General features: G+C 41.8%; 1 protein-coding gene across 4 annotated transcripts in view; it reads left to right on the forward strand.

Moving 5' to 3' along the window:
* Positions 1–23,892, forward strand: part of SIN3A (SIN3 transcription regulator family member A) — a 96,808-nt gene that overhangs the window by 30,491 nt on the left and 42,425 nt on the right. For all 4 annotated transcript variants that reach the window (XM_011932857.1, XM_011932858.1, XM_011932855.1 and 1 more), the window contains 5 exons: positions 4,514–4,735; positions 12,047–12,223; positions 20,534–20,640; positions 21,802–22,084; positions 23,107–23,358. In XM_011932857.1, coding sequence (XP_011788247.1) covers positions 4,547–4,735; positions 12,047–12,223; positions 20,534–20,640; positions 21,802–22,084; positions 23,107–23,358 — 1,008 coding nt within the window. In that variant the 5' untranslated portion in view covers positions 4,514–4,546. The remainder of the gene's footprint in view (positions 1–4,513; positions 4,736–12,046; positions 12,224–20,533; positions 20,641–21,801; positions 22,085–23,106; positions 23,359–23,892) is intronic.

Below are 23,892 nucleotides of genomic sequence, written 5' to 3' on the forward strand. Positions count from 1 at the left end.
TGGTCTCGAACTCCTGACCTCAGGTGATGCACCCGCCTTGGCCTTCCAAAGTGCTGGGATTATAGGTGTAAGCCCCGGTATCCGACCTAGCCTGCACTTAGTATGTCTTAGAGTTCATTCTTTGTACTTGTGGATAAACCCTGATCTTTCTGATTCCTACATAGTTTTGCATAATATGCATGATCACGTTTATTTAGCTGTTGATATACATTTAGATTTTCATACTTTGCTGCAATAAATATACTCGGCAGATGTGTAGGATAGAGATCTGAAAGTGGAATTGCTAGTTTTAGTATTCCAAAATCTAGTATGTTCTAGAGTTCATTATTTATATTTGTAGATAAACTTTGATCTGATTCTTACATAGTTTTCCATAATATGCATGGAATGGGTATGCACATTTAAAATTTTAATAAATACCTACAAGTTGCCAACTAAATAGGCTGTACTAATTAAAGCCTCCTCCATCAGTGTTTCCCTGTGTCCTTACCCACACTGCATCATTTTTTTTTTAAATTGCTTTGGAGTAGATTACTTTTTTTTTTCTCCTGAGGCGGAGTTTCGCTGTTGTTGCCCAGGCTGGAGTGCAATGGCGTGATCTCGGCTCACTGCAATCTCTGCCTCCCAGGTTCAAGCAGTTCTCCTGCCTCAGCCTCTGGAGTAGCTGGGATGGCAGGCATGCACTACCACACCCGGCTAATTTTGTATTTTTAGTAGAGACGGAGTTTCTCCATGTTGATCAGGCTGGTCTCGAACTCCCGACCTCAGATGATCCATTCACCTCAGCCAACCAAAGTGCTGGGATTGCAGGTGTGAGCCACGGTGCCCAGCCTTATTTATTTATTTATTTATTTTGAGACTTAGTTCTGCTCTGTTGCCCAGGCTGGAGTGCAATGGCGTCATCTCAGCTCACTGCAACCTCCGCCTCCCAGGTTCAAGTGATTCTCATGCTCAGCCTCTGAGTAGCTGGGATTACAGGCGCCCACCACCACACCCGGCTAATTTTTGTATTTTTAGTAGAGGGAGGGTTTCACCATGTTGGCCAGCATGGTCTTGAACTCCTCACCTCAAGTGATCCGCCCACCTCGGCCTCCCAAAGTGCTGGGATTACAGGCATGAGCCACCGCGCCCGGCCTACTGTACACATTTTTTATTACTAGTGAGGCTATGTATGGTTTCCCCAACTAGTTTTTATACTTTTAGAGGGCAAGGGCTGAAATCATACGGACTTCATATCTACTCACTAAGCATTTGCTTTTAATGAATGAATGCTACTGAAGCATTTCTGCTTTATTAGGTTTAGGCTGAAGAAGGATGAGTTAGCTAAGTGTGTGAAAGGTTAAAAACAGCTGAACTTGCTCCCTGCATGTGTGCCTTAAATAAGTAAAGGGACTCTTCCTTCATTTCTTCTCTTCTGTAAGAGGTAAGATAGTGAAGTAGTTAAGAGCCAGGCTCTGGAGACCGATTTCCTGGATTTATATCCCAGCTTTGCCTCTTACTAGCTGTGCAACCTTGGGCGGTTTACTTAATCTTTGTGTTTCAATTTCCTCATTCATAAATTAGAGAACACCTTGCTTATAAGGTTGTTGTGAAGGATGATCAGGCCCTGAAACAAGGGATATGATTAGAGTGGAAGCAATGTATTTGAGAGAGAGAGTTAGGAATAGAACTGTGAGTGATAATTGTTAAAGAAATAAAGTATGGTTCAGAGAAAGTTCAGCCTCTGCAGTGTTGTAGAGGTGGTATGGAAAGCAAACTCTGGAGGTGGATGAAGTTAAGTACCATATGAAATCCCAATCGCTTTATAAAACAAACGATATTTTAACAGCCAAAAGATAGGATATGATATCAGAATAAACCATAATACTGTGATACTATGAAAAGTTCACTTCTTCTTTTTCCTTATAGACTGGTTCATAAACCAGCATTTGGAAATCACTAATGTAGGCTGATCCCCTCCTTTTGCTCCTGTTTGAAAACAGGGCCAAAATTAGAAAGCTTCATGGAAGATAGAGTTTGGAGTAGAATCCAGTTCTTTTTTGTTTGTTTTTATTTTTTGCCCTCAAACATTCTCCCATCCAATAGAATCCAGTTCTTAAAAGGTACTCTAGTGTTTTTTCTATAGTCGTGCTGTGCTTTTCACATCTGATTTTGGCTTATTATTTATTAAGTTTTTTTTTGTTGTTTTTTGAGACAGAGTCGCTGTGTCACCCAGCCTGGAGTGTAGTGGTGCAGTCTTGCTCACTGCAACCTCCTCCTCGCAGGTTCAAGCGATTCTCCTTCCTCAGCCTCCTGAGTAGCCAGAATTACAGGCACATGCCATCATGCCTGGCTAATTTTGTATTTTTAGTAGAAACAGGGTTTCACCATGTTGGCCTGGCTGGTCTCAAACTCCTGACCTCAGGTGATCCATCCACCACGGCCTCCCAAAGTGCTGGGATTACAGGTGTGAGCCACTGTGACCAGCCTATAAAGTTTTTTTTTTAAAACCCAGTGCTGCCCTATCATAACATTTCTATAATTGTTTTTTGTTTTTGTTTTGTTTTGAGACAGATTCCCAGTCTGTTGCCCAGGCTGGAGTGCAGTAGCAGGACCTCCACTCACTGCAACCTCTGCCTTTTGGATTCAAGCAATTCTCGTGCCTTAGCCTCCCAAGTAGCAGGGATTACAGGTGTGCGCCATCACACCTGGCTAATTTTTGTATTTTTACTGGAGACACCATTTCACCGTGTTGGCCAGGCTGGTCCTGAACTTCTGACCTTAGGTGATCTGCCTGCCTCAGCTTCCCAAAGTTCTAGGATTACAGGTGTGAGCCACTGCATCCAGCCTATAAAGTATTGACTTCATTTTTGGTTACAGAGGTTAGTCTCAGATGAATTAAGCATCAATTTTCAACCAACAGAACCCAAGACCAAACCACTGAAAGTCATGAACGTATATAAGAAATAGCCAAAAAGACGTTTTACTCTACCTATGATTAAACCCAGTTCCTCATCCCAAAGCACGTTGAGGTTTAGTGTTTGTAGTTGATTAGTGGCTCTGCAAATATCAAATAGCATGCATAAATCTATATTCTCAACCTCTTAATATGTCTAAAAGCTTTTGGAATACTAAGTTAAACATGCTACTTCGTACTAGAAAAACCTAGGAAAGCATAACTAGCTAAGACATTTTGAATTACTTCTCCTCAGCAGCTGTCAGAAACGTTCTTAACTGAGTTCCACATATTATCACACACAAAGCTGAGAGACTTAGTCTGAAGTTATATAGGCCACAGAGAGCGTATTTGTGGCTCGAGTTTACAGAAAGATAAAAGTGGCCAGCTTGCAAATTAATCAGTTGTGCTGCTGTGTCAGGGTCCCACTTAGGTGTGTGAAATGTGAGAAAAACCTGAGACAGGATTTCAGATCTAAGGATTAGAGTGGCAGCCAGATTGAGGACTATCTTGAGGACAAAGAAAAGGTGAAACAGCCATGGAGAGTCCTTGTAAAGACTACTTTCCCTTCAGGATTTGTGTGCTCCCAGAGGCTAAAGAAAAGATCTTGGGTAGACTTAAGAATTAGGTAAAGATGATTATTATTTTTTTAACATACCTTACTTTAGATGAGGGGAGTGGTTTGCCAGATCTCCCACTATTACTGTAATTTTTATCTTCTTTCCATAGCAGTAGTGTCTTATTTAAGAGATTTTTTGGGGACTGGAAAAGTGGTGGGGCCTTTTTTCTTTGGATGGCTGATGCATTCTTTCTCACTGATGGTGTGTTACGCTTGTGTTAGTGATACTGATGTGGAAAGACTCCGAAGACCCAAATAGATTCCAGGGCCAAATGTTCGTAGACTTTTTGTGTCCTGCAGGAAGGAAATTGTCTCCCACAGAGGTATTACTAAGCTAAGAGAATCTTCTTATACCTGTTAGAACCAGAAGAAAACTTAGGCGTGATCTGTTCCAACTTTCTTATTTTATAGTTGGAGAAACAAATTCACATAGAACGGGGAACTTGTTGAAATTACATAGCATTTTGAATTGGCAAGTCTAGAATCTTTGTCTTCCCATTCCTGGCACAGTGTTCTTTCCATGATACCGTTTTAATTGTTGAAACAAATTTTAAATTAGACCACAATTATAGTAGTAGGTTTTGAGAGGATTTAAGAAGAAGTGCTTGAATATTTTTGCAGCATGTAGATATGTAATTAATATTAGGAGTGATAGCACTGGAGGAGAAAGCTAGAGAATAATGGGAAAAAAGGTTGTGTTTGTATTTTTATATTGGAGCCTATTTTTCAACTTCACAGTACCAAATTAATTAAAACTATGTTATTTAAATGTGTTTTTCATTTATAACTTGTTCACTGTGGTTGGGCAGTATGCCCACATACACTTAAACGTCGCTAAGATGAAACATGATCAGTTCTAGGAGTCAAGCTTTTACTAAACTTGGGTGACTGGTCCTAAGTTAGGTACATCATACTGGAGTGAGAATTGACTTGCATGCTATTGCTTTTGGTTTCTGCAGGTTTTGTAGTGCATCCCTGAGCATGAGTGCAGAATGAAGCGGCGTTTGGATGACCAGGAGTCACCGGTGTATGCAGCCCAGCAGCGTCGGATCCCTGGCAGCACAGAGGCTTTTCCTCACCAGCACCGGGTGCTTGCCCCTGCCCCTCCTGTGTATGAAGCAGTGTCTGAGACCATGCAGTCAGCCACAGGAATTCAGTACTCTGTAACACCCAGCTACCAGGTAAGCTGGAGCGAACCAAGGGACTAGAATGAGGGAGGAGGAATAGTGATTTTAGGCAGTTATAAAACATTTTTTTAATACTGTGTTAGATATTTAAAAATTGTTGAGTATGTGTAAGGTAAAAAAAAAAAAATTGTGTACTCACCGTACACATTTATAAAAAAAGAATATTGTCATGACCTTTGAAGTTCTCTGCGTATCCCACTCTGCTCCCTTCTTTTCCCTCCCTTCAGAGGTAGCCACTAATCTAAACTTTGTATTTATCATTCCCTTGACTTTATTTACTTAAAAAAAACTAACATAATTGTTTAGTTTTGATATTTCTGAACTTTTATATAAATGGAAACATTTTTTTCTTTGACTCACTTTTTTAAAAAAACCCACATTTTTATAGATCGCTGTAATTCCACCATTTTCACTCTAGTGTAAATTATATGCATATACTTAATTTATTTGTCAGTTCTACCATTGGACTATTGGGCTGTTTCCAGGTTTTTGCTTTTACAAAGGTGCTGCTGTGAACATTCTGATATTCTCTTAGTGCACTCATTGGCAATTCATGACAAAATAAGAAGCTTGTGCCAGAATGTAAATCAACGCACTTAAGACAGTCTTGCTATTTATTATTTAAAAAGACAGCTGAATTAAACATCATTATAGTGAAATATGACTTGACTCTTGGACAGTGTGGGGGTTGAGGCACTGACCGCCCCCCTCCCCCATGCAGTTAAAAATACATGTATAACTTTTTTCTTTTCTTTTCTTTTTTTTTTTTTTTTACGAGATAGGGTCTTGCTCTGTGGCCCCTGCTGGAGTGCAGTGGTGTGATCATGACTCACTGCAGCCTCAAACTCTTGGGCTCAAGCAGTCCTCCCGTGCCCCAGCCTCCCTAGTAGCTAGGACTAGGTGCGCACCACCATGCCTGGCTAACTTTTATGATTTTTGTAGAGATGAGGTGTTGCTGTATTGCTCAGGCTGGTCCTAAACTCTTGGCCCCAAGCTATCTTCCCCCCTCAGCCTCCCAAAGAACTGGGATTACAAGTCTGAGCCACTCACTGTGTCCGGCCCATGTATAATTTTTGACTCCCCCAAAACTTAAATACAAATAGCCTATTGTTGTTCAGAAGCTTTACCGATAACATAAATGGTTGATTAGCATGTATTTTGTATATTTGTCATATACTATATTCTTAAAATAATCTAGAAGAAAGAAAATACTAAGAAAATCATAAGGAAGGGAAAATATATCTACTGTTTATTAAGTGGAAGTGGACCATCATAAAGGTCTTCATCCTTGTCTTCACATTGAGTAGGCTGAGGAGGAGGGAGAAAGAAGATGAAGGGTTAGTCTGGCCATCTCAGGGGTGGCAGAGGTGGGAGAAAATCCACATGTAAGTGGACTTGTGTTGTTGCTGAGTCCAGTGGCTTGCACCCATAATCCCAACACTTGGGGAAGTTGGAAGCATGAGGATGGCCTGAGCCAAGGAGTTAGAGATCAGCCTGGCATCTCTCCTAAAAATAAACAAAGATTAGCAGGGCGTAATGGTGCACACTTGTGTTCCTAGCTGCTTGGGATGCTGAGGTGGGAGGATCATTTGAGCCTGGGAGGTTGAGGCTCCAGTGAATATGCTACCGCACCCAGCATGAGTGACAAAGAGTGTGAACTTGTCTCAAAAAGAAAGAATTAATTAATTTTAAAAAATAAATAAATAAATTAGCCAGGCATAGTGATGTGTGTCTGTAGTCCTAGCTACCTGGGAGACTGAGGTGAGAGGATTGCTCAAGCCCAGGAAGTCAAGGCTGCAGTGAGCTGTGATCAAGCAACTGTACTTCAGACTGGACAAACAGTGCAAGACCCTGTCTCCTTAAAAACAAAACAAAAACCTGTGTTATTCAAGGGTCTGCTATAGCTGATTTACATTGTGGTGCAAACTCCTTACACTGTTGCGAACCAGTCAGCAGGTTTGAGGACATACAGGAGTTTGTCAAGTACCTGTGAAAGGGATTGCTGTGTCACAGGGTATATGCATCTTTTAGCAAGTTCCCCCAAGCATTGTATATTCCTCTTGTTCTATGTCCTGACCAACACTGATCATCTGTTACTCTGTTTTGTAGAAGTGAAGAAATTTGGTTTTTGCCCTTTTTTTATTGTGAAAGTAATATATCACTTCAGTTTTTTTGTTTGTTTGTTTTCTTTTTTTCTTTTTTCTTTCTTTCTTTCTTTTTTTTTTTTTTTTGAGACGGAGTCTCGCTCTGTCTCCCAGGCTGGAGTGCAGTGGCCGGATCTCAGCTCACTGCTAGCTCCGCCTCCCGGGTTTACACCATTCTCCTGCCTCAGCCTCCTGAGTAGCTGGGACTACAAGCACCCGCCACCTCGCCCAGCTAGTTTTTTGTATTTTTTAGTAGAGACGGGGTTTCACCGTGTTAGCCAGGATGGTCTCAATCTCCTGACCTCATGATCCGCCCGTCTCGGCCTCCTGAAGTGCTGGGATTACAGGCTTGAGCCACCGCGCCCGGCCTTTCTTTTTTTTTTTTGAGACAGAGTTTTGCTCTTATTGCCCAGGCTGGAGTGCGGTGGTGTGATCTTGGCCCACTGCAACCTCTGCCTCCTGGGCTCAAGCGATTCTCCTGCCTCAGCCTCCTGAGTAGCTGGGATTACACGCACCTGCTGCCATGCCTGGCTAATTTTTTGTATTTTTACTAGACATGGGGTTTCCCCATGTGGGCCAGACTGGTCTCGAACTCCTGACCTCAGGTGATCCGCCACTCTTGGCCTTCCAAAGTACCGGGATTACAGGCATGAGCCACCACGCCTAGCCTATTTTATTTATTTTATTTTTTTGGAGACAGAATCTCTGTTGCCCAGGCTGGAGTGTAGTGGTGCAGTCTTGGCTCACTGCAGCCTCTGCCTCCTAGGTTGAAGCAATTCTCTTGCCTCAGCCTCCCGAGCAGCTGGGATTACAGGCGTGCACCACCACGCCCAGCTAATTTTTGTACTTTTAGTAGAGATGGGGTTTTGCTATGCTGGCCAGGCTGGTCTCGACCTCCGGTGATCCGCCTGTGTCTGCCTTCCAAAGTGCTGGGATTATAGGCGTGAGCCACTGTACCCGACCTTATTTTATTTTTTTGAGATGGTGTCTCGCTCTGTCACCCCAGCTGGAGTGCAATGGCATGATCTTGGCTCACTGCAACCTCTGGCTCCCAGGTTCAAGTGATTCTCGTGCCCCAGCCTCTTGAGTAGCTGGGATTACAGGCGCACACCACCATGCCTGGCGAATTTTTGTATTTTTAGTAGAGACAGGGTTTTGCCATGTTGGCCAGGCTGGTCTTAAACTTCTGGTTTCAAGTTATCTGCCCGCCTTGGCCTCCCAAAGTGCTGGGATTATAGGCGTGAGCATCTGCGCCCTGCCACACTTTGATTTTTTTAAAAAAAGGATATAAAATGACTTTTTTCTGTCACGCCTCAGATTTTCTCCCACTGGTGAATTTCTTGGGTATCCAGTTTTGTATGCATATACAAGCATATGTATATCAATCTATCTAGCTATCTAAATTTACCTTTTTTTTTTTTTTTTTCTTTGAGAGAGAGTCACACTCTCACCCAGGCTGGAATGCTGTGGCATGATCTCAGCTCACTGCACCCTTCATCTCCTGGGCTCAAGCAATCCTCGCACCTCAGTCTCCCAAGTAGTTGGGACTACAGATGCATGCCACCACACCTGGCTAATTTTTGTATTTTTTCTGTAGAGACGGGATTTTGCCATGTTGCCCAGGCTGGTCTTGCCCAGTTACATACTGGTCTGCTGTTTGCTCTTTTCATTTAATATATAGTGGATATCTTTCTACTTCAACATATAACTGGTCTGGAGAGACCTTCAACCTCATTTGTTAGTGACCTTAAAAATGTATGGGTACTGGGAATATAAACTGAGGTAATCTTTTTTAAAAACGTTTTGGCAGTTTGTGTCAGATTATTTTGTTAGTTTTTGACCTGGCAATTCCATTTCTAGGAATTTAGTATAAAAATGCAAAGAAGAGGGAATGCAGCTGAAGCAGGAAATGGTGATTCCTGAGGCATCACTCTTCCTCAGGAGTCCCCTTGAAGCAGTCTGATCCCTTCCTGTGGGGCTGGGGCAGCAGTCAGAAGATTGCCAACAGATGGCATCTTTTAGGACTTGGAAGAAAAGAAAGTTGCTTGTTTACCTTGGGTGATTACTTTCATTATCTAAACAGGTTAATGACTGTTTTCTACATATGGGATAGTTACATTTCTTCTGAATGGAAACTATAATGTGCTTGTATAAGTCAGTCTAGTAAAAGCCTGTAAACCCTGTAAAGAACATGCATACTGGAATATAGAAGCTCAGAATAATAGCCCATCTTTGAGGTACCTTAGAGCTTTTAGAATTGTCTAAATAGTTTCTTTTTACTTTTAATATGCCTTGTATCGTTTCTGTGGATTTATGCATAGTCACTTGGTTTCTCCCTATCTCTCACTTCTTCTTCTCCCTCCAGGATAATTTTTATAAATGTGAGGATTTGAAAAAAAGTTTTATTCTCCCTTTAAATTGTGGTATAAAACTTAACATTGTTGAGAGAAAGTAAGTTTCATGTTATTTAGTCTCCTTATTTTGGGGACGGGGCATTCAGGCATTTGGACAGATTGTTGTCTTCTGTGGTGATCAACAGTTCTGAAAAAGGAAAAAAGTTCTGAAAATGTTTTATAGCACTTCTTGCAATAGATATAGAAGGAAAGTGGTTTTGGCTTTTATTTCCTCAAACTTATAAGAGGACAAGAGAAAGGTTGAGATAAAAGAATAGAAAAGACATTTGTTTGAGGCCAAACCATCAACAATTTGGGTAAAAAATTTATTTTACATTAGATATAAAGCTCATAGCAAATCAAGATAAGCAAAATAAGCAAAGTAGGTTGGGCGCAGTGGCTCACACCTGTAATCCCAGCACTTTGAGAGCCCAAGACAGGTAAATCATTTGAGGTTAGGAGTTCGACACCAGTCTGACCAACATGGTGAAACCCTGTCTCTACTAAAAATACAAAAATTAGCTGAGTGTGGTGGCAGGCACCTGTAATCCCAGCTACTCAGGAGGCTAAGGCAGGAGAATCGCTTGAACCTGGGACACAGAGGTTGCAGTGAGCCAAGATTGTGCTACTGCACTCCAGCCTGGGCGACAGAGCTAGACTGTCTCAAAAACAAAAAAACAAAAAGAAACAAAGTAAGAGTCATCTTTAATTCTGTAACCACAAGATTAAATGCTAACATTTTGCTATATATTAGTTGTCTAAGGTTTAAAATCTTTTTATCATACCGCTTTGTAATGTGCTTTTATTATTTTTTTGAGACAGGGTCTTCCTCTGTCACCCAGTGTAATGTGCGTTAAAAAACTATTTAAAAGTTTAATTCTATATACAGTACATGAATACATTCAACTTGTGGATTATGAACCTTTTTTTTTTCAGATTCAAATATATCTCTATATCACTGTTGAAAGTGTGGCTTACAAATGGCTAATCTGTATCCTTTGTTACTAGTTTGTAATGGCATAAGTATAGAAATTGAGAGTGTTTAGAAACTATTCTAGCAATTGGACATGATCATTTTTTATTTGTAAAATCCAGTAATGAAAGTTACAGTCTGGGCACAGTGGCTTATGTCTATAACCCCAGCACTTTGGGAGGCCAAGGTAGGTGGACTCCATACCCAAGAGTTCGAGACCAGCCTGGGCAGCATGGTGAAACCCTGTTTCTACAAGAAGTACGACAGTTAACCAGGCATGGTGGTACATGCCTGTAGTCCCAGCTACTCGGGAAGCTGGGATGGGAGGATCATCTGAGCCTGGGGAGGTCAAGGCTACAGTGAGCCATGATTGTACCACTGTACTCCAGGCTGGGTGAGAGAACGGGACCCTGTCTCAATAAAAAGGCAAGAAAAAAAATTACGAGTTTATTTTTTGTTGTTGTTGTTTTGTTTTTTGAGATGGAGTTTCACTCTTGTTGCCCAGGCTGGAGTGTGATGGTGTGATATCGGCTCACTGCAACCTCCACCTCTCTGGTTCAAGCGATTCTTCTGCCTCAGCCTCCTGAGTAGCTGGGATTATAGGCATGCGCCACCACGCCCATCTAATTTTGTATTTTCAGTAGAGACAGGGTTTCTCCATGTTGGTTAGGGTGGTCTCAATAACTCCCAACCTCAGGTGATCCGCCCACCTGGGCCTCCCAAAGTGCTGGGATTACAGGCATGAACCACCATGCCTGGGGGGTTTATGTATTTTTTATTTTCACTTTCATAGTAATTTATTTTTACTGGTTTTTTATAAAAGTTGTGGTCCCTGATGGATTGGAATTTTAAGAAAAACATTCATCCTTTACCACAGACAGTTTGAGATAAACTGTGTAGTTTTTTTCTTCTTCTTCTTTTTGGAGACAGAGTCTTGCTCTGTTTTCTAGGCTGGAATGCAGTGGCGTGATCTCAGCTGACTGCAGCCTCCATCTCCCAGGTTCAAGTGATTCCCATGCCTCAGCCTCCCAGTAGCCGGGATTACAGATGCATGTTACCATATCCAGCTAATTTTTTTGGTATTTTTAGTAGAGACGGGGTCTTGCCACGTTTGCCAGGCTGGTCTCGAGCTCCTGGACTCAAATGAACCTTCTGTCTGGGCCTCCCAAAGTGCTGGTTACAGGTGTGAGCCACTGTTCCCAGCTAAACTATATAATTTTTAATAGCTACAAATAATTCGGTTATAACTTGGGTGGGCTGTAATGTATTTAGCCAGTTCCTTTTGTGGAAAATTTGAGTTTCCTTCTTTTTCTTTTCTTTGTTTTTTTTTTTTTTTTTTAAGAGACAGGGTCTCATTTTGTCACCCGGGCTAGAGAGCAGTGGTATGATCACAGCTCACACTGCGGCCTTGAAATCCTGGACTCAAGCAGTCCTCCTTTAGCCGCTAGAGTAGGTGAGACCACAGGTGCATGTCACCACACCTGGCCAAGTTTTTATTTTTTGTGGAGATGGTATCTCACTATGTTGCCCAGGCTTTCTTTTCTCTTTTTAGAGACATGATCTCACTCTGTGGCCCAAGCTGGAGTGCAGTGGCATGATCATAGCTCACTGTAGCCTTGAACTCCTGAGTTCAGGCGATCTTCCCATGTAGGTGAGATAGGTATGAGCCATCATGCCCAGCAGAAATTTGGGTTTCCAATTAATTATCTTTGTACATTTGTGTTAGTTATTTAGACACATTTGGGGAAGAATATACAAGCCTTGAAGTTTCCTGTCTGTATTCTGTTCACCCCAGGTTTCAGCCATGCCACAGAGCTCCGGCAGTCATGGGCCCGCCATAGCAGCAGTTCATGGCAGCCATCATCACCCAACAGCTGTGCAACCCCATGGAGGCCAGGTGGTCCAGAGTCACGCTCATCCAGCCCCACCAGTTGCACCAGTGCAAGGACAGCAGCAATTTCAGAGGCTGAAGGTGGTATTCAGCTCTTTTTCTTAGGTCAAAAAGTTTATCTTTAGCAGGAAATACTGGCTGCAGCTTGTCGGTTGTGGTGGTACAACTTCTAACCTGAGATACTAGCTGTCGAATCACAAGTTTTGCTGTTTTTGTTTTGTAAAATTTGCTTACATTTCCTATCTTGGCACCAGTGCCTGATCCAGAGAAGAATATACTCAGATGTTTTTGAACTGTATGAAATGCATGTCACTCAAATGTTACCAGGATTGTGGGGCCATTTTCATACAAAATAAACCTCAAAATTCATTTTTTGACTGCTTCCTTTTGAACTCTCTATTGAGCACATATATGATTGGCTACAGGTTTGTACAGTAAACTGGCCCAGTAGTATGTCTTACAGTTGAATCTTTTTAAATTCTTTTAATTTTTTTTTTTTTTTTAATTTTTAGTTTCAGAGATGGGGATCTCACTGTGTTGCCCAGGCTAGTCTCAAACTACTGGCCTCAAGTGATTCTCCCACCTTGGCCTTCGAAAGTGTTGGGAGTACAGGTGTGAGCCACTATGCCCAGCTCATGCCTGTAATGTTCTTATTACCTTTATCTTTTTATTCCTGTTTATAAATAGCTGAATTGACTCACATCGTCAGGTCCATCCTTAGTAAACATATGCTCCTTTTTGGGGGGAATCTTGATAAAGTTTAGGGAAAACTGTAACTGTGAATGAATTATCAGTGTATTCATATTTTCTGCTGAGTATGTGTGGTAGGTTTTTAGTGCTTTGAAATTCATAAGGCATCCCTGGAGAAGTGAAGCTTGTGTTCCCAGCTAACCTTGTATCTCTGACCACTTGAATGTTACTTTTCAAAATATGTGATTGTTGCAGCAAGTGTTCAGGTTTCAATTTTTCTAATTTTACATTTATATAAAATTAAGTTCAGGAAATAATAAATGGTGGAACTCTGAAGAGATGTTAAGTCTTCATTTGGTTATGGCAGCCTACTTATGTTGCTTGTAGGCAGGAATGAAAAATAAACCCTCTAAGGACACGATGCAGCAAATAGTTCTTTCTTCTGTTTTCCGTGATACTTACTTTAGTTCTTCATGATTCCTGCCCTCATTGGTGTGGATTCTTGGGAACTTGTTTAATATTGGCCTAAGAATATTAAATGCTACATAAATGTTATAAAGTACAGCAAAGCTAAGTGATTTAGAGTAATTTTGTAAAATTTACTCTCTCTGTTGGCTTACATAATATTGACTAATGCGTAGCCTTTTAAAGAGAGCGCAGATTTTTTAGGCCTGAAGCTTCACTCTGAATTCTGTCTTTGGGAAAATGTGTATAAGGAATATTGATGTTTTCTTTAAAACATTTTCAGTCTCTTGTAGAGTGATGACTGTGTACCAAAATGTATTATTGCTGTGGGTTTAGCACTTTACTAAGTCCTGAAAATATTTTATTTTAAACTTGGTTGCATGTGATTTAATTCTGTATTAACACTCTATGACAGTAGATATGCTTTAATGTTCATTAGATATGCTTTAATGTTGCAAAATAGCTTATAAACTTGCTTATTAAACTAACAAAAACATATTTATTTCTATGACCTTTTTCAATCAGCCCTGTCAAAGCACAACACCAGTTTTTATCCACCTTCCTCACAGGACTCTTTGGTATAAGTATATGGATTATGTTTTGTTTGCTTTACGGAAACTGGCAAGGAAACAAGGAAGGGTTTTGGATTTGGGGTTATAGAGTGAGTCATGGATAGAGTTAGGATTTCTTGCTGTGTTCTTTTAGTCACAAGCTCTTGACTATATTCCGACATAAAATAACTTGTTGAATTTCCTTTCTAGTGAGGAGAGGTAAAATGCTTCTTGTACCTCCATGTAATTTAACCCAGTATTCCCACACTGCCTGTCATTTTTGGATCAGTCTTAAAATGCATTACAAGCATTTGAATCAACTTCAGTAAGTCATTTATATTCCACAATATTATAGGCTGGGCATGGTGCCTTACACCTGTAATCCCAGCACTTTGGGAGGCCGAGGTTGGTGAATCACCTGAGGTCAGGAGTTCAAGACCAGCCTGACCAATGTAGTGAAACCACGCCTCTACTAAAAATACAAAAGGAGCCAGGCATGGTGGCGCTTGCCTGTAATCCCAGCTACTCAGGAGGTTGAGGCAGGAGAATTGATTGAACCCAGGAGGCAGAGGTTGCAGTGAGCCGTGATCATACCACTGTACTCGAGTCTGGGCGACAAGAGCGAAACTGCATCTCAAAAAAAAAAAAAGAAAAGAAAAACTTTCAGTGAGAATGCTTACACATTATTTCAAGCCTCAACATAGTCTATTTTTTTTCTTTTTGTCTTTGGTAGATTGGTGGTGACAAGAAGGGATTTGAGCGATTTGAGGCATGTTTGGTGTTATTTAGTTATTGAATGTCAGCAGCAGTGATATTTGGTACATGTTTATCAGGTTCTCTTTATAGTTGCTTGTGTTTTTCTCTCCAACAAGATTGTGGACTTCAGGAGATTCAGGGCCTTAATAGTAAATCCCTGTTCAAGTGAGCTATGAAACTTTTTATCAGCAGAGTCTAAGGGTCTCCCCAAGTGCTTCCTTAAATCTGTAGCTTCTAAACAACTACATCCAATTTTCTTTTTTGTTTTTTAAGTTGTGCTTCCTAGAACTGTATACATGCATTTAAAGAGAGTTTATATAAGAGTTGGACTATGCTTTGGGTGATGAGATAATTTCCTCACTATTCTTACTTGTAGGTGTCTTATTTATTATGTGAGTGTCATTCAGGGTTTTTAAAGCATAGGGTTATTCTATAACTTTTATTTTACCTTTTTTTTTCTTGAGACAGAGTCTTACTCTGTTGCCCAGGCTGTAGTGCAGTGGCGCCATCTCAACTCACTGTACCCTCCCCCACCTGGGTTCAAGTGATTCTCATGCCTCAGTCTCCCAAATAGCTGGGATTACAGGCGTGCACCACCACGCCTAATATTTGTATTTTTTTTTTTTACTAGAGACAGGTCTTGACATGTTAGCCAGGCTGCTCTCAAACTCCTGGCCTCAAGGCATCCACCCTCCTTGGCCTCCCAGAGTACTAGGATTACAGGTGTGAGCCACCACACCCGGCCTAGAACTAGTTTTTAAACAGTGGTTTGTTGTGACTTTCAGTACCTTTTTGTTTCAGACATACACCTATCACACATAATTGCTTTCTTTTGGGTTTCTGTACTTTTTCTTTCTCTGCAGTAGTTACCTTATACCATACCATATCTTACTGATAACTCTTCTTTTGTTGTGTATTGATGCATCCTTTTCTTAAATATCTTCCAGAGTCTTGGTTCCTTTTGCAAACTTACTGCATTTTGTGTTCACTTAAGTTGGTCATTAATGAAATATTTCAGTATGGAAAGTTCAGAATATGAATTAAAATAGTCCATTGAATTTCAACAGAAATTGTCATAATATTTGTATAGAAAAACTAACCATCAAACAAGTGGGTATTGACCAAGTATAGAATCTGGTTTCTAGCAACACTGAAACACTGATTAACCCATGGCCATAATGAAAGTCTGAAGAACTCTTAAAGAGCCATTTGTCTTGGGGCCAGGCATGGTGGCTCATGCCTGTAATCCTAGCACTTTAAGAGGCCAAGGCGGGTGGATCACGAGGTCAGGAGATCGAGATCATCCTAGCTACCACAGTGAAACTCGTCTCTACTGAAAATACAAAAAAAGTTAGCTGGGCATGGTGGCAGACGCCTGTAGCCCCAGCTACTTGGGAGCCTGAGGCAGGAGAGTGGTATGAAGTTTGCAGTGAGCTGAGAAAGTGCCACTGCACTCTAACCTGGGCGACAGAGCAAGACTCCGGCTCAAAAAGAAAAAAAAAGCCATTTGTCTCAATCCATTAGTGTTGCTATAACAAAATACCTGAGACTAGATAATCTATTTCTAAATAATAGCATTTTATTTTTCACAGTTCTGGAGAAGTTCTGAGGGCTGGGAAATCTAAAATCAAGGTGCTGGCCGGGCACGGTGGCTCACCCCTATAATCCCAGCACTTTGGGAGGCTGAAGTGGGCAGATCATTTGAGGTCAGGAGTTCAAGACCAACCTGGCCAACATGGTAAAACCCTGTCTCTACTGAAAATACAAAAAAATGAGGTGGGCATGGTGGCAGATACCTGTAATTGCAGCTGCTCCTGGAGGCTGAGGCACGAGAAGCGCTTGAACCCAGGAGGTGGAGGTTGCAGTGAGCCGAGATTATGCCACTGCACTCCAGCCTGGGTGACAGAGTGAGACCATGTCTCAAAATAAATAAATAGGCCGGACGTGGTGGCTCACGCCTGTAATCCCGGCACTTTGGGAGGCCGAGGCGGGCGGATCACGAGGTCAGGAGATTTAGACCAGCCTGGCCAACATGGTGAAACCCCGTCTCTACTAAAAATATGAAAATTAGCCAGGTGTGGTGGCAGGCACCTGTAATCCCAGCTACTCAGGAGGCTGAGGCAGGACAGTCGCTTGAACCCAGGAGGCAGAGGTTGCGTTGAGCTGAGATCGCGCCTTTGCACTCCAGCCTGGGTGACAAGAGCAAGACTTCATCTCAAAAAATAAAATAAATAATGAAATAAAATAATAAAATAAAATCAAGGTGCCAGTTTGGTGTCTGGTAAGGGCCTGAACTCTGTTTCTGAGATGGTGCCTGAAGGCTGTGTCCTCACGCTGTGGAAGGGAGAAGGGCCAGAGGGACCAACACTGGTTCACTCCAGCCCTTTTATAAGGTCCCTAATCCCATTCATGGGGGCTCCACAATCACTTTCTGAAGGCCTCACTTCTTAGTATCATCATATTGGTGATTAAGTGTCCATGTAAGAATTTTGCGGGACACATTCAGACCATAGCACCAATTACTGATTGACTTGAATGTAAATGTTCCATTTTGCAACAAATCAAAAGACTATCTATGCCTAGCCAGGTGTGATGGCTCACACCTGTAATCCTAGCACATTGGGAGGCTGAGGCGGGCGGATCAGTTGAGATCAGGAGGTCAAGACCAGCCTGGCCAACATGGTGAAATCCCATCTCTACTAAAAATACAAAAAAAATTAGTTGGATGTGGTAACATGAGCCTGGAATCCCAGCTACTCAGGAGGCTGAGACAGGAAAATCACTTGAACCCAGGAGGCGGAAGTTGCAGTGATCCGAGATTGCACCATTACACTCCAGCCTGGGAGACAAAGCGAGACTCCCATCTCAAAAAAAAAGAAAAAGACTGGCTTAAATCACGTCAAATGTTTATTCCTGAAATTTCTTAAACCTGATATTTTGTATAATTTTAAATATTTAGGCTTCAATTAAACCACCAAAAAAACTTACTCATCTCAGAGTAAATAGGAAACACCTAGTGGGGATTTCTTTTGGGTGTCTTTGTCCTAAATCAGACTCATAGCGTAGCCTTTCCAACCTGTTCTTCTTTGTGATAGGTCACTTTTTTTTCTCCCCAGGCCAAACTGTATCCGGCTTTAAAGATACTTTCCATAAACAGTCATGGTATTTCAGGCAGGACATGGACAGTCCTTAACAATGAACTAGCAAAAAAAACACGAAAAGCCACTATAAAACCCAGTGAATTCCTCATTTGATGCTCTGAACAGGGCAAGTTTAGAGTGAAGGTTGACATTTCACATTTAGCATGTTGTTTAACAACTTTTCACAAGTCGATCCTGACTTTCAGGAAGTGAAATGAAAATGGCGGGACTTATCTGAAGATCCACAGTCTAGAAAAGGAACCACTGCTCTTTTGAGGGCTGCCATTTCAGTGGCATGACTGGAAAGTTTAACTACCTGACACACACTGGTAACCAATTACTGGGGGTTAGGTCCTAACAGGTGTCTGGGTATAAGGCAGTTAAGTGTGTGAAGGTGGGAAGGGAGAACAGGACGTAAAAATGAATTTGTTTTTCCATCACACAAGGTGTTTGGGCCAAGGTGGCCGCGTGTGTCAAAAGTCAGGGAATCTAGGCTGGGTATGGTGGCTCACACCTGTAATCCCAGGACTTTGGGAGGCCGAGGCTGGTGGATCAGTTGTGGTCAGGAGTTTGAGACTAGCCTGGCCAATGTGGTGAAATCCCTTCTGTACTAAAAATAAAAAAATTAGCCAGGCATGGTGGCGGGCGCCTGTAACCGCACCTACTCAGGAGGCCGAGGCAAGAGAATCACTTGAACCCGGGAGGCAGAGGTTACAGTGATCTGAGATTGCACCACTGTACTCCAACCTGGGCAACAATAGCAAAACTCCATCTCTACATAAATACATAAATAAAGTCAGGGAATTTCTTCTCCTATAAGCCAAGAGGAAGTCTCTCAAAACTAGAAGGGAAAGGTGTTTTCCCCACATCAGTCCAGCTTCAAAGATATTCTATTAATGACCTGTGATCCTTCCCTCCAAAACAACAATGAAGTGTTCTGTGTGCTAACAACACAGCTTTAGAAAAAGCAAAACAAAATTCTGCATTTTAAAAAATCTTGATTTAAACAATGGTATTTCGAAATTTACAAACTTCATAACTTTATAGTTCAAACCTTACGGTTACTAGAAGTACACAGTTACCAAAAATGCACACGTTTCACTTGGCATCTCCAGCACCTTCAGCTTTCTGTGCCTGGTCTGTTTTGGCATCTCCATTTTCTGCAAGGTTAATCCCTTCCCTGCCAGTGTCAGCATTTTCCTTTTTCCCTTTGGGCACCTCCTCGCTCTCCTTTGCGGGGGACTCTTTTTTTTTTTTTGAGACCAAATTTCACTCTTGCCCAGGCTGATGTGTAGTGGCATGATCTCGACTCACCACAACCTCCACCTCCTGGGTTCAAGTGATTCCCTTGCCTCAGCCTCCCAAGTAGTTGGCATTACAGACATGCATCACCATGCCTGGCTAATTTTTGTATTTTTAGTAGAGATGGGTTTCTCCATGTTGGTCAGGCTGGTCTTGAACTCCTGACCTCAGATGAGCCTCAAATCCCCAAAGTGCTGGGATTACAGGTGTGAGCCACTGCGCCCGGCCTGCGGGGGCCTTTTTAGTGTTGGGCTCTGGCTTTGGAGGAGCAGGTTTAACAGACAACGTTGCAGATCTTCTCTGGGTCATTGTTCACCTTGGCTGTATCTCCTTTAGCATCCCCTTCAGGCTTTCTCTTGGGTGTGGTGGTGATGCAGGAGGATGTAACGGCTGGGTGCGGGATGCAGTGGCATGCGAGCTTTGATCGGTCCAAGAGTCACTCTGGCCTCTTCTTCCTCACAGTGCTCTGTAGTGGATCACTTTTGAATGCTGGCTCTCCCTTAGCTCTCCTATTCAGTCAGTTATCCAATCCTGTCACTTCTGCTACCCAACAAGCTTTTTTATCTATGCAGTTGTCTCTGTTGTTCTGGGCCAGTACTATATTTCAAGCCACTGTTTTCACAGGAGTTGTTCATTTATTCTTGTAGCATAACTGGTCTTCCTACCTCCTTTCAGTCTTTTCTGCTCTTGTGCCAATTTTTTCTCAACATTACAGTCAAATTGCGTACACGAAAATGCAGATGATAAAAATCTAAATTGCTTTTTCACAAGATTTACAAATCCTTTCAGAATCTAGATCCTACTTTTTTTTCTGTCTCATCTTGTTACTTTTCCTTCCAGTGCTCCTCTTCACTACAGATCCTCCAGCCAAACTAAACTTTGCAGATTTCTAAATATCCCATATCGTATCCTGTCTAGGATTTTGCCCATGCCGCTGCCTTTGGTTTTTTTCACTGGTCTTTACTTTTGCTGGCTTATACTCATCTTTAGGTCTCAGTTTATATATTACCTCCTAGGGAAGCCTCACTTTTTTGGTGGGGAAGACGTGTCCTTCCCATGTCATCTCCAGGCATTGAGTGTTACTGGGTTACCCGCTGTGTTATGATTCCTGACTACATACAAACAAACGTCTGTAGACGAGGGGCTACAAATTATTTGTCATTGAATCCTTGGTACTCACATTGGGCCTGGCATGTTGCAGTTTAGTATAGATACTTATGAAATGAATTAATGAATAAATGACATATCATTGTAATTATTCTTCACTGATTATTCTGTTCAAAATTATCCAAGGCAAGGCTACAGATTTTATGAATTGATTATTATTTTAAGCTTGAGTTTATTACTGACATCCATACTAACTTTTAAGTATATATTTAATATATTTTTATTTCATTTACTGTGTTAAGCATACTTAGGCATAATTTTTTTTTTGTAATTGTGAGCTTACTTTCTTTTTATAACCTTGATATTTATCCCTGCCTCAGGTGGAGGATGCGCTGTCTTATCTTGACCAGGTGAAGCTGCAATTTGGTAGTCAGCCTCAGGTCTACAATGATTTCCTTGACATCATGAAGGAATTTAAATCTCAGAGGTAAAAGATGTGTGATTGTACTCAAGCTTTGTATCTGGCATATTGATTTTGGAAAGGAGAAGATAGTTTATTTACTGGAAGATAAAGGATGCTCCTTTCTGTGGCTGAATTTTCAAAATCATGCCTTTATTTTATGCATTCCTTTATTGATGGAAATTATGGCCACTAGACTGTTTTATCCTTATTGGTAAATTTTTGTTAACTAAAGTTTTTCAGTGCTTTGTCTCAATCAGGGAAGTAGCACTAGTAGTGATTTAGGCTACTTGGTTTCTGAATTGATTTAGATACTCTTACATTCTGGCATGGTTCACTGTTGTAAACTGTTGTACTCATAGTTCACTGTTGTAACTCATCTGAACAATGTAGATTTGTGCTGAAATGATATATACTGATATATCAAAGAGTGGATCTTGTTTGGGATATGTAGCTTTCTGTGTATTGTCTGAGTATCTGCTTGGTAGGATTATTACCATGAACATACATTCTGTTCAAAATTTTGATGACTACAAAAATTAGCCGGGCATGGTGGTGGGTGCCTGTAATCCCAGCTACATGGGAGGCTGAGGCAGGAGAATCGCTTGAACCTGGGAGGCGGAGGCCGTAGTGTGCCAAGATTATGCTACTGCATTCCAGTCTGGGCAACAGAATGAGACACTGTTTCAAAAAAAAAAAATAAATTGTGGCCGAGTATCTTTGAATCTCAGAGTTCTTTGTGTGTTAATTTTAAAATGCGTAGATTATCTGTTTTCCTGTTTAGAGAAAACCTAATAGGAAGTGAAATTTTGGCTGAGTGAGGTGGCTCATGCCTGTAATCCCAGCACTTTGGGAGGCTGAGGTGGGCGGATCACCTGACGTCAGGAGTTCGAGACCAGCCTGGCCAACATGGTGAAACCCCATCTCTACTAAAAATACAAAAATCAGCCAAGTGTGGTGGCACATGCCTGTAATCTCAGCTACTTGGGAGGCTGAGGCAGGAGAATCACTTGAACTTGGGAGGCGGAGGTTGCAGTGAGCCAGGATCCCAAGATCGCACCACTACACTCCAGTCTGGGTGACAGAGTGAGACTCCATCTCAAAAGAAAAAAGAAATGTGAAATTTTTTATGACCAGGGTGTTTGTCAAGCTTACAGTTCATCACTTTTCTTTTTGTTTTTTTATCAGCATCGACACCCCAGGAGTGATTAGTCGTGTGTCCCAGCTATTCAAAGGCCACCCCGATCTGATAATGGGATTCAACACCTTCTTGCCCCCTGGCTACAAAATTGAGGTGCAGACCAATGACATGGTGAATGTGACAACTCCTGGCCAGGTTCATCAGATTCCCACCCATGGCATCCAGCCCCAGCCTCAACCACCACCCCAACATCCTTCCCAGCCTTCAACCCAGTCAGCCCCAGCTCCTGCCCAGCCAGCTCCTCAGCCCCCACCTGCCAAAGTCAGCAAGGTGAGCACTTGGAAAATATTGCATAAATGTGAATGCATCCCTAGAAGGTACCTTCGTTTGACATTTCCCCTTTATATAAGACTTAGATACTGAGACACAAGGTTACAAAGATTTCATCAGAGAAAAATGCAGTAGTCACTTCACTATGACATGGTTCACATTTACACACCACTTAGATATCTATTTAAATCGACACAGCAACAACTTTCAAGGTCTTTCTCTTTACAGTTTCTGCTTATAAAACCATGAACATCCCAACAGGTGGTGACTTTGTGTAGTAGTAGTTGATAGCACAGACAGAAACCATCCTCTTATGGTCAAATTGTGCTACTGCCCACATGGTTATTTTATGAAAGTTACTTCACTTACCAGATTATATCAAGCTAAGTAGAAGATCTAATGAACAGTGATGGTGATGATGATGAAGATGGGGTGTTCTTGGTCTAGAACCACACTGTCTGACACAGTAGCCACTAGCCACATAGCACTATTTAAATTTAAATTAAATTCAGTTTTTCATTTGCACTAGCTTTCAAGTGCTCAGTAACCACATGTGGCTAGTGGCTGTGTAATTAAGACAGTGCAAATAAAGGACATTTCCATCATCTCAGTTCTGCAGGACAGAGTTGGCATGGAAGACTATGTGGAGCTGCTGCAACAATTGAGGTGTTGTCTTTTTGTTGACATCGAAAGGCTGTGTAGAATGAGATTTTTTCTGTGTATACTTGTTGAGCTACTAAGCTAAAACATTGCATATGAAAAATTCTTCACTGTAATTGGAGATGGCTCCAGTTTTTAAGGTTTTATTTAGAAAATGTGAGACTGAGATATTTGTATCGGCATGTTTGAACTCTCTACAACTCCCACTGTTGCCCAGTATGATTTGTGTTGGACTAAAATGGCCTGGCCTGAGTGAGTAAATAAAGGATATACGTTGACACTTTGTTTCTCTTTAGTTTGAACTTTCCTTCTATCAACTCATCTATGCATCTGAGGAGAATAAAGACTTTTTTTCTTTTTAGCCCTCCCAACTACAAGCACATACTCCAGCCAGTCAGCAGACTCCCCCACTTCCACCGTATGCATCCCCACGTTCTCCGCCAGTCCAGCCTCACACACCAGTGACAATCTCATTGGGAACGGCCCCATCCTTGCAGAACAATCAACCTGTGGAATTTAATCATGCCATCAACTATGTTAATAAGATCAAGAACAGATTCCAGGGCCAACCAGACATCTACAAAGCATTCCTGGAGATTTTGCACACATATCAGGTAAGAAGAGTGCCCATTCAGGTTGTCTTAATCAGGCCATCTAGTCAAAGAACAACTTAAGTAACTATTATTGTGTCCATTAATTCGCACTGGAAATCAGCCAGTTAGAAACTACCATACGTGTTTATAAAGCCAGTTTTTTTGTTTGTTTGTTTTTTGAGACGGAGTCTTGCATTGTCACCCAGGCTGGAGTGCAGTGGTGCGATCTCGGCTCACTGCAACCTCCGCCTCCAGGTTCAAGTGATTCTCCTGCCTTAGCCTCCGTAGTAACTGGGATTACAGGCGCCTGCCACCATGCCCAGCTAATTTTTTGTATTGTTAGTAGAGACGGGATTTCACTATGTTGGCTAGGCTGGTCTCGAACTCCTGACCTTGTGATCCGCCTGTCTCGGCCTCCCAAAGTGCTGGGATTGCAGGTGTGAGCCACCACACCCATGCTATAAAGCCAGTTTTATTTGCCTGACTTGATTGCCCTGCAACATTCAGTTAGGATTTTTTTCTAAGACAGAGTTTTGCTCTTTTTGCCTAGGCTGG

This window comes from Colobus angolensis, unplaced genomic scaffold, assembly GCF_000951035.1.
Source record: "Colobus angolensis palliatus isolate OR3802 unplaced genomic scaffold, Cang.pa_1.0 Scaffold99, whole genome shotgun sequence".
Lineage (NCBI taxonomy): Eukaryota > Metazoa > Chordata > Mammalia > Primates > Cercopithecidae > Colobus > Colobus angolensis.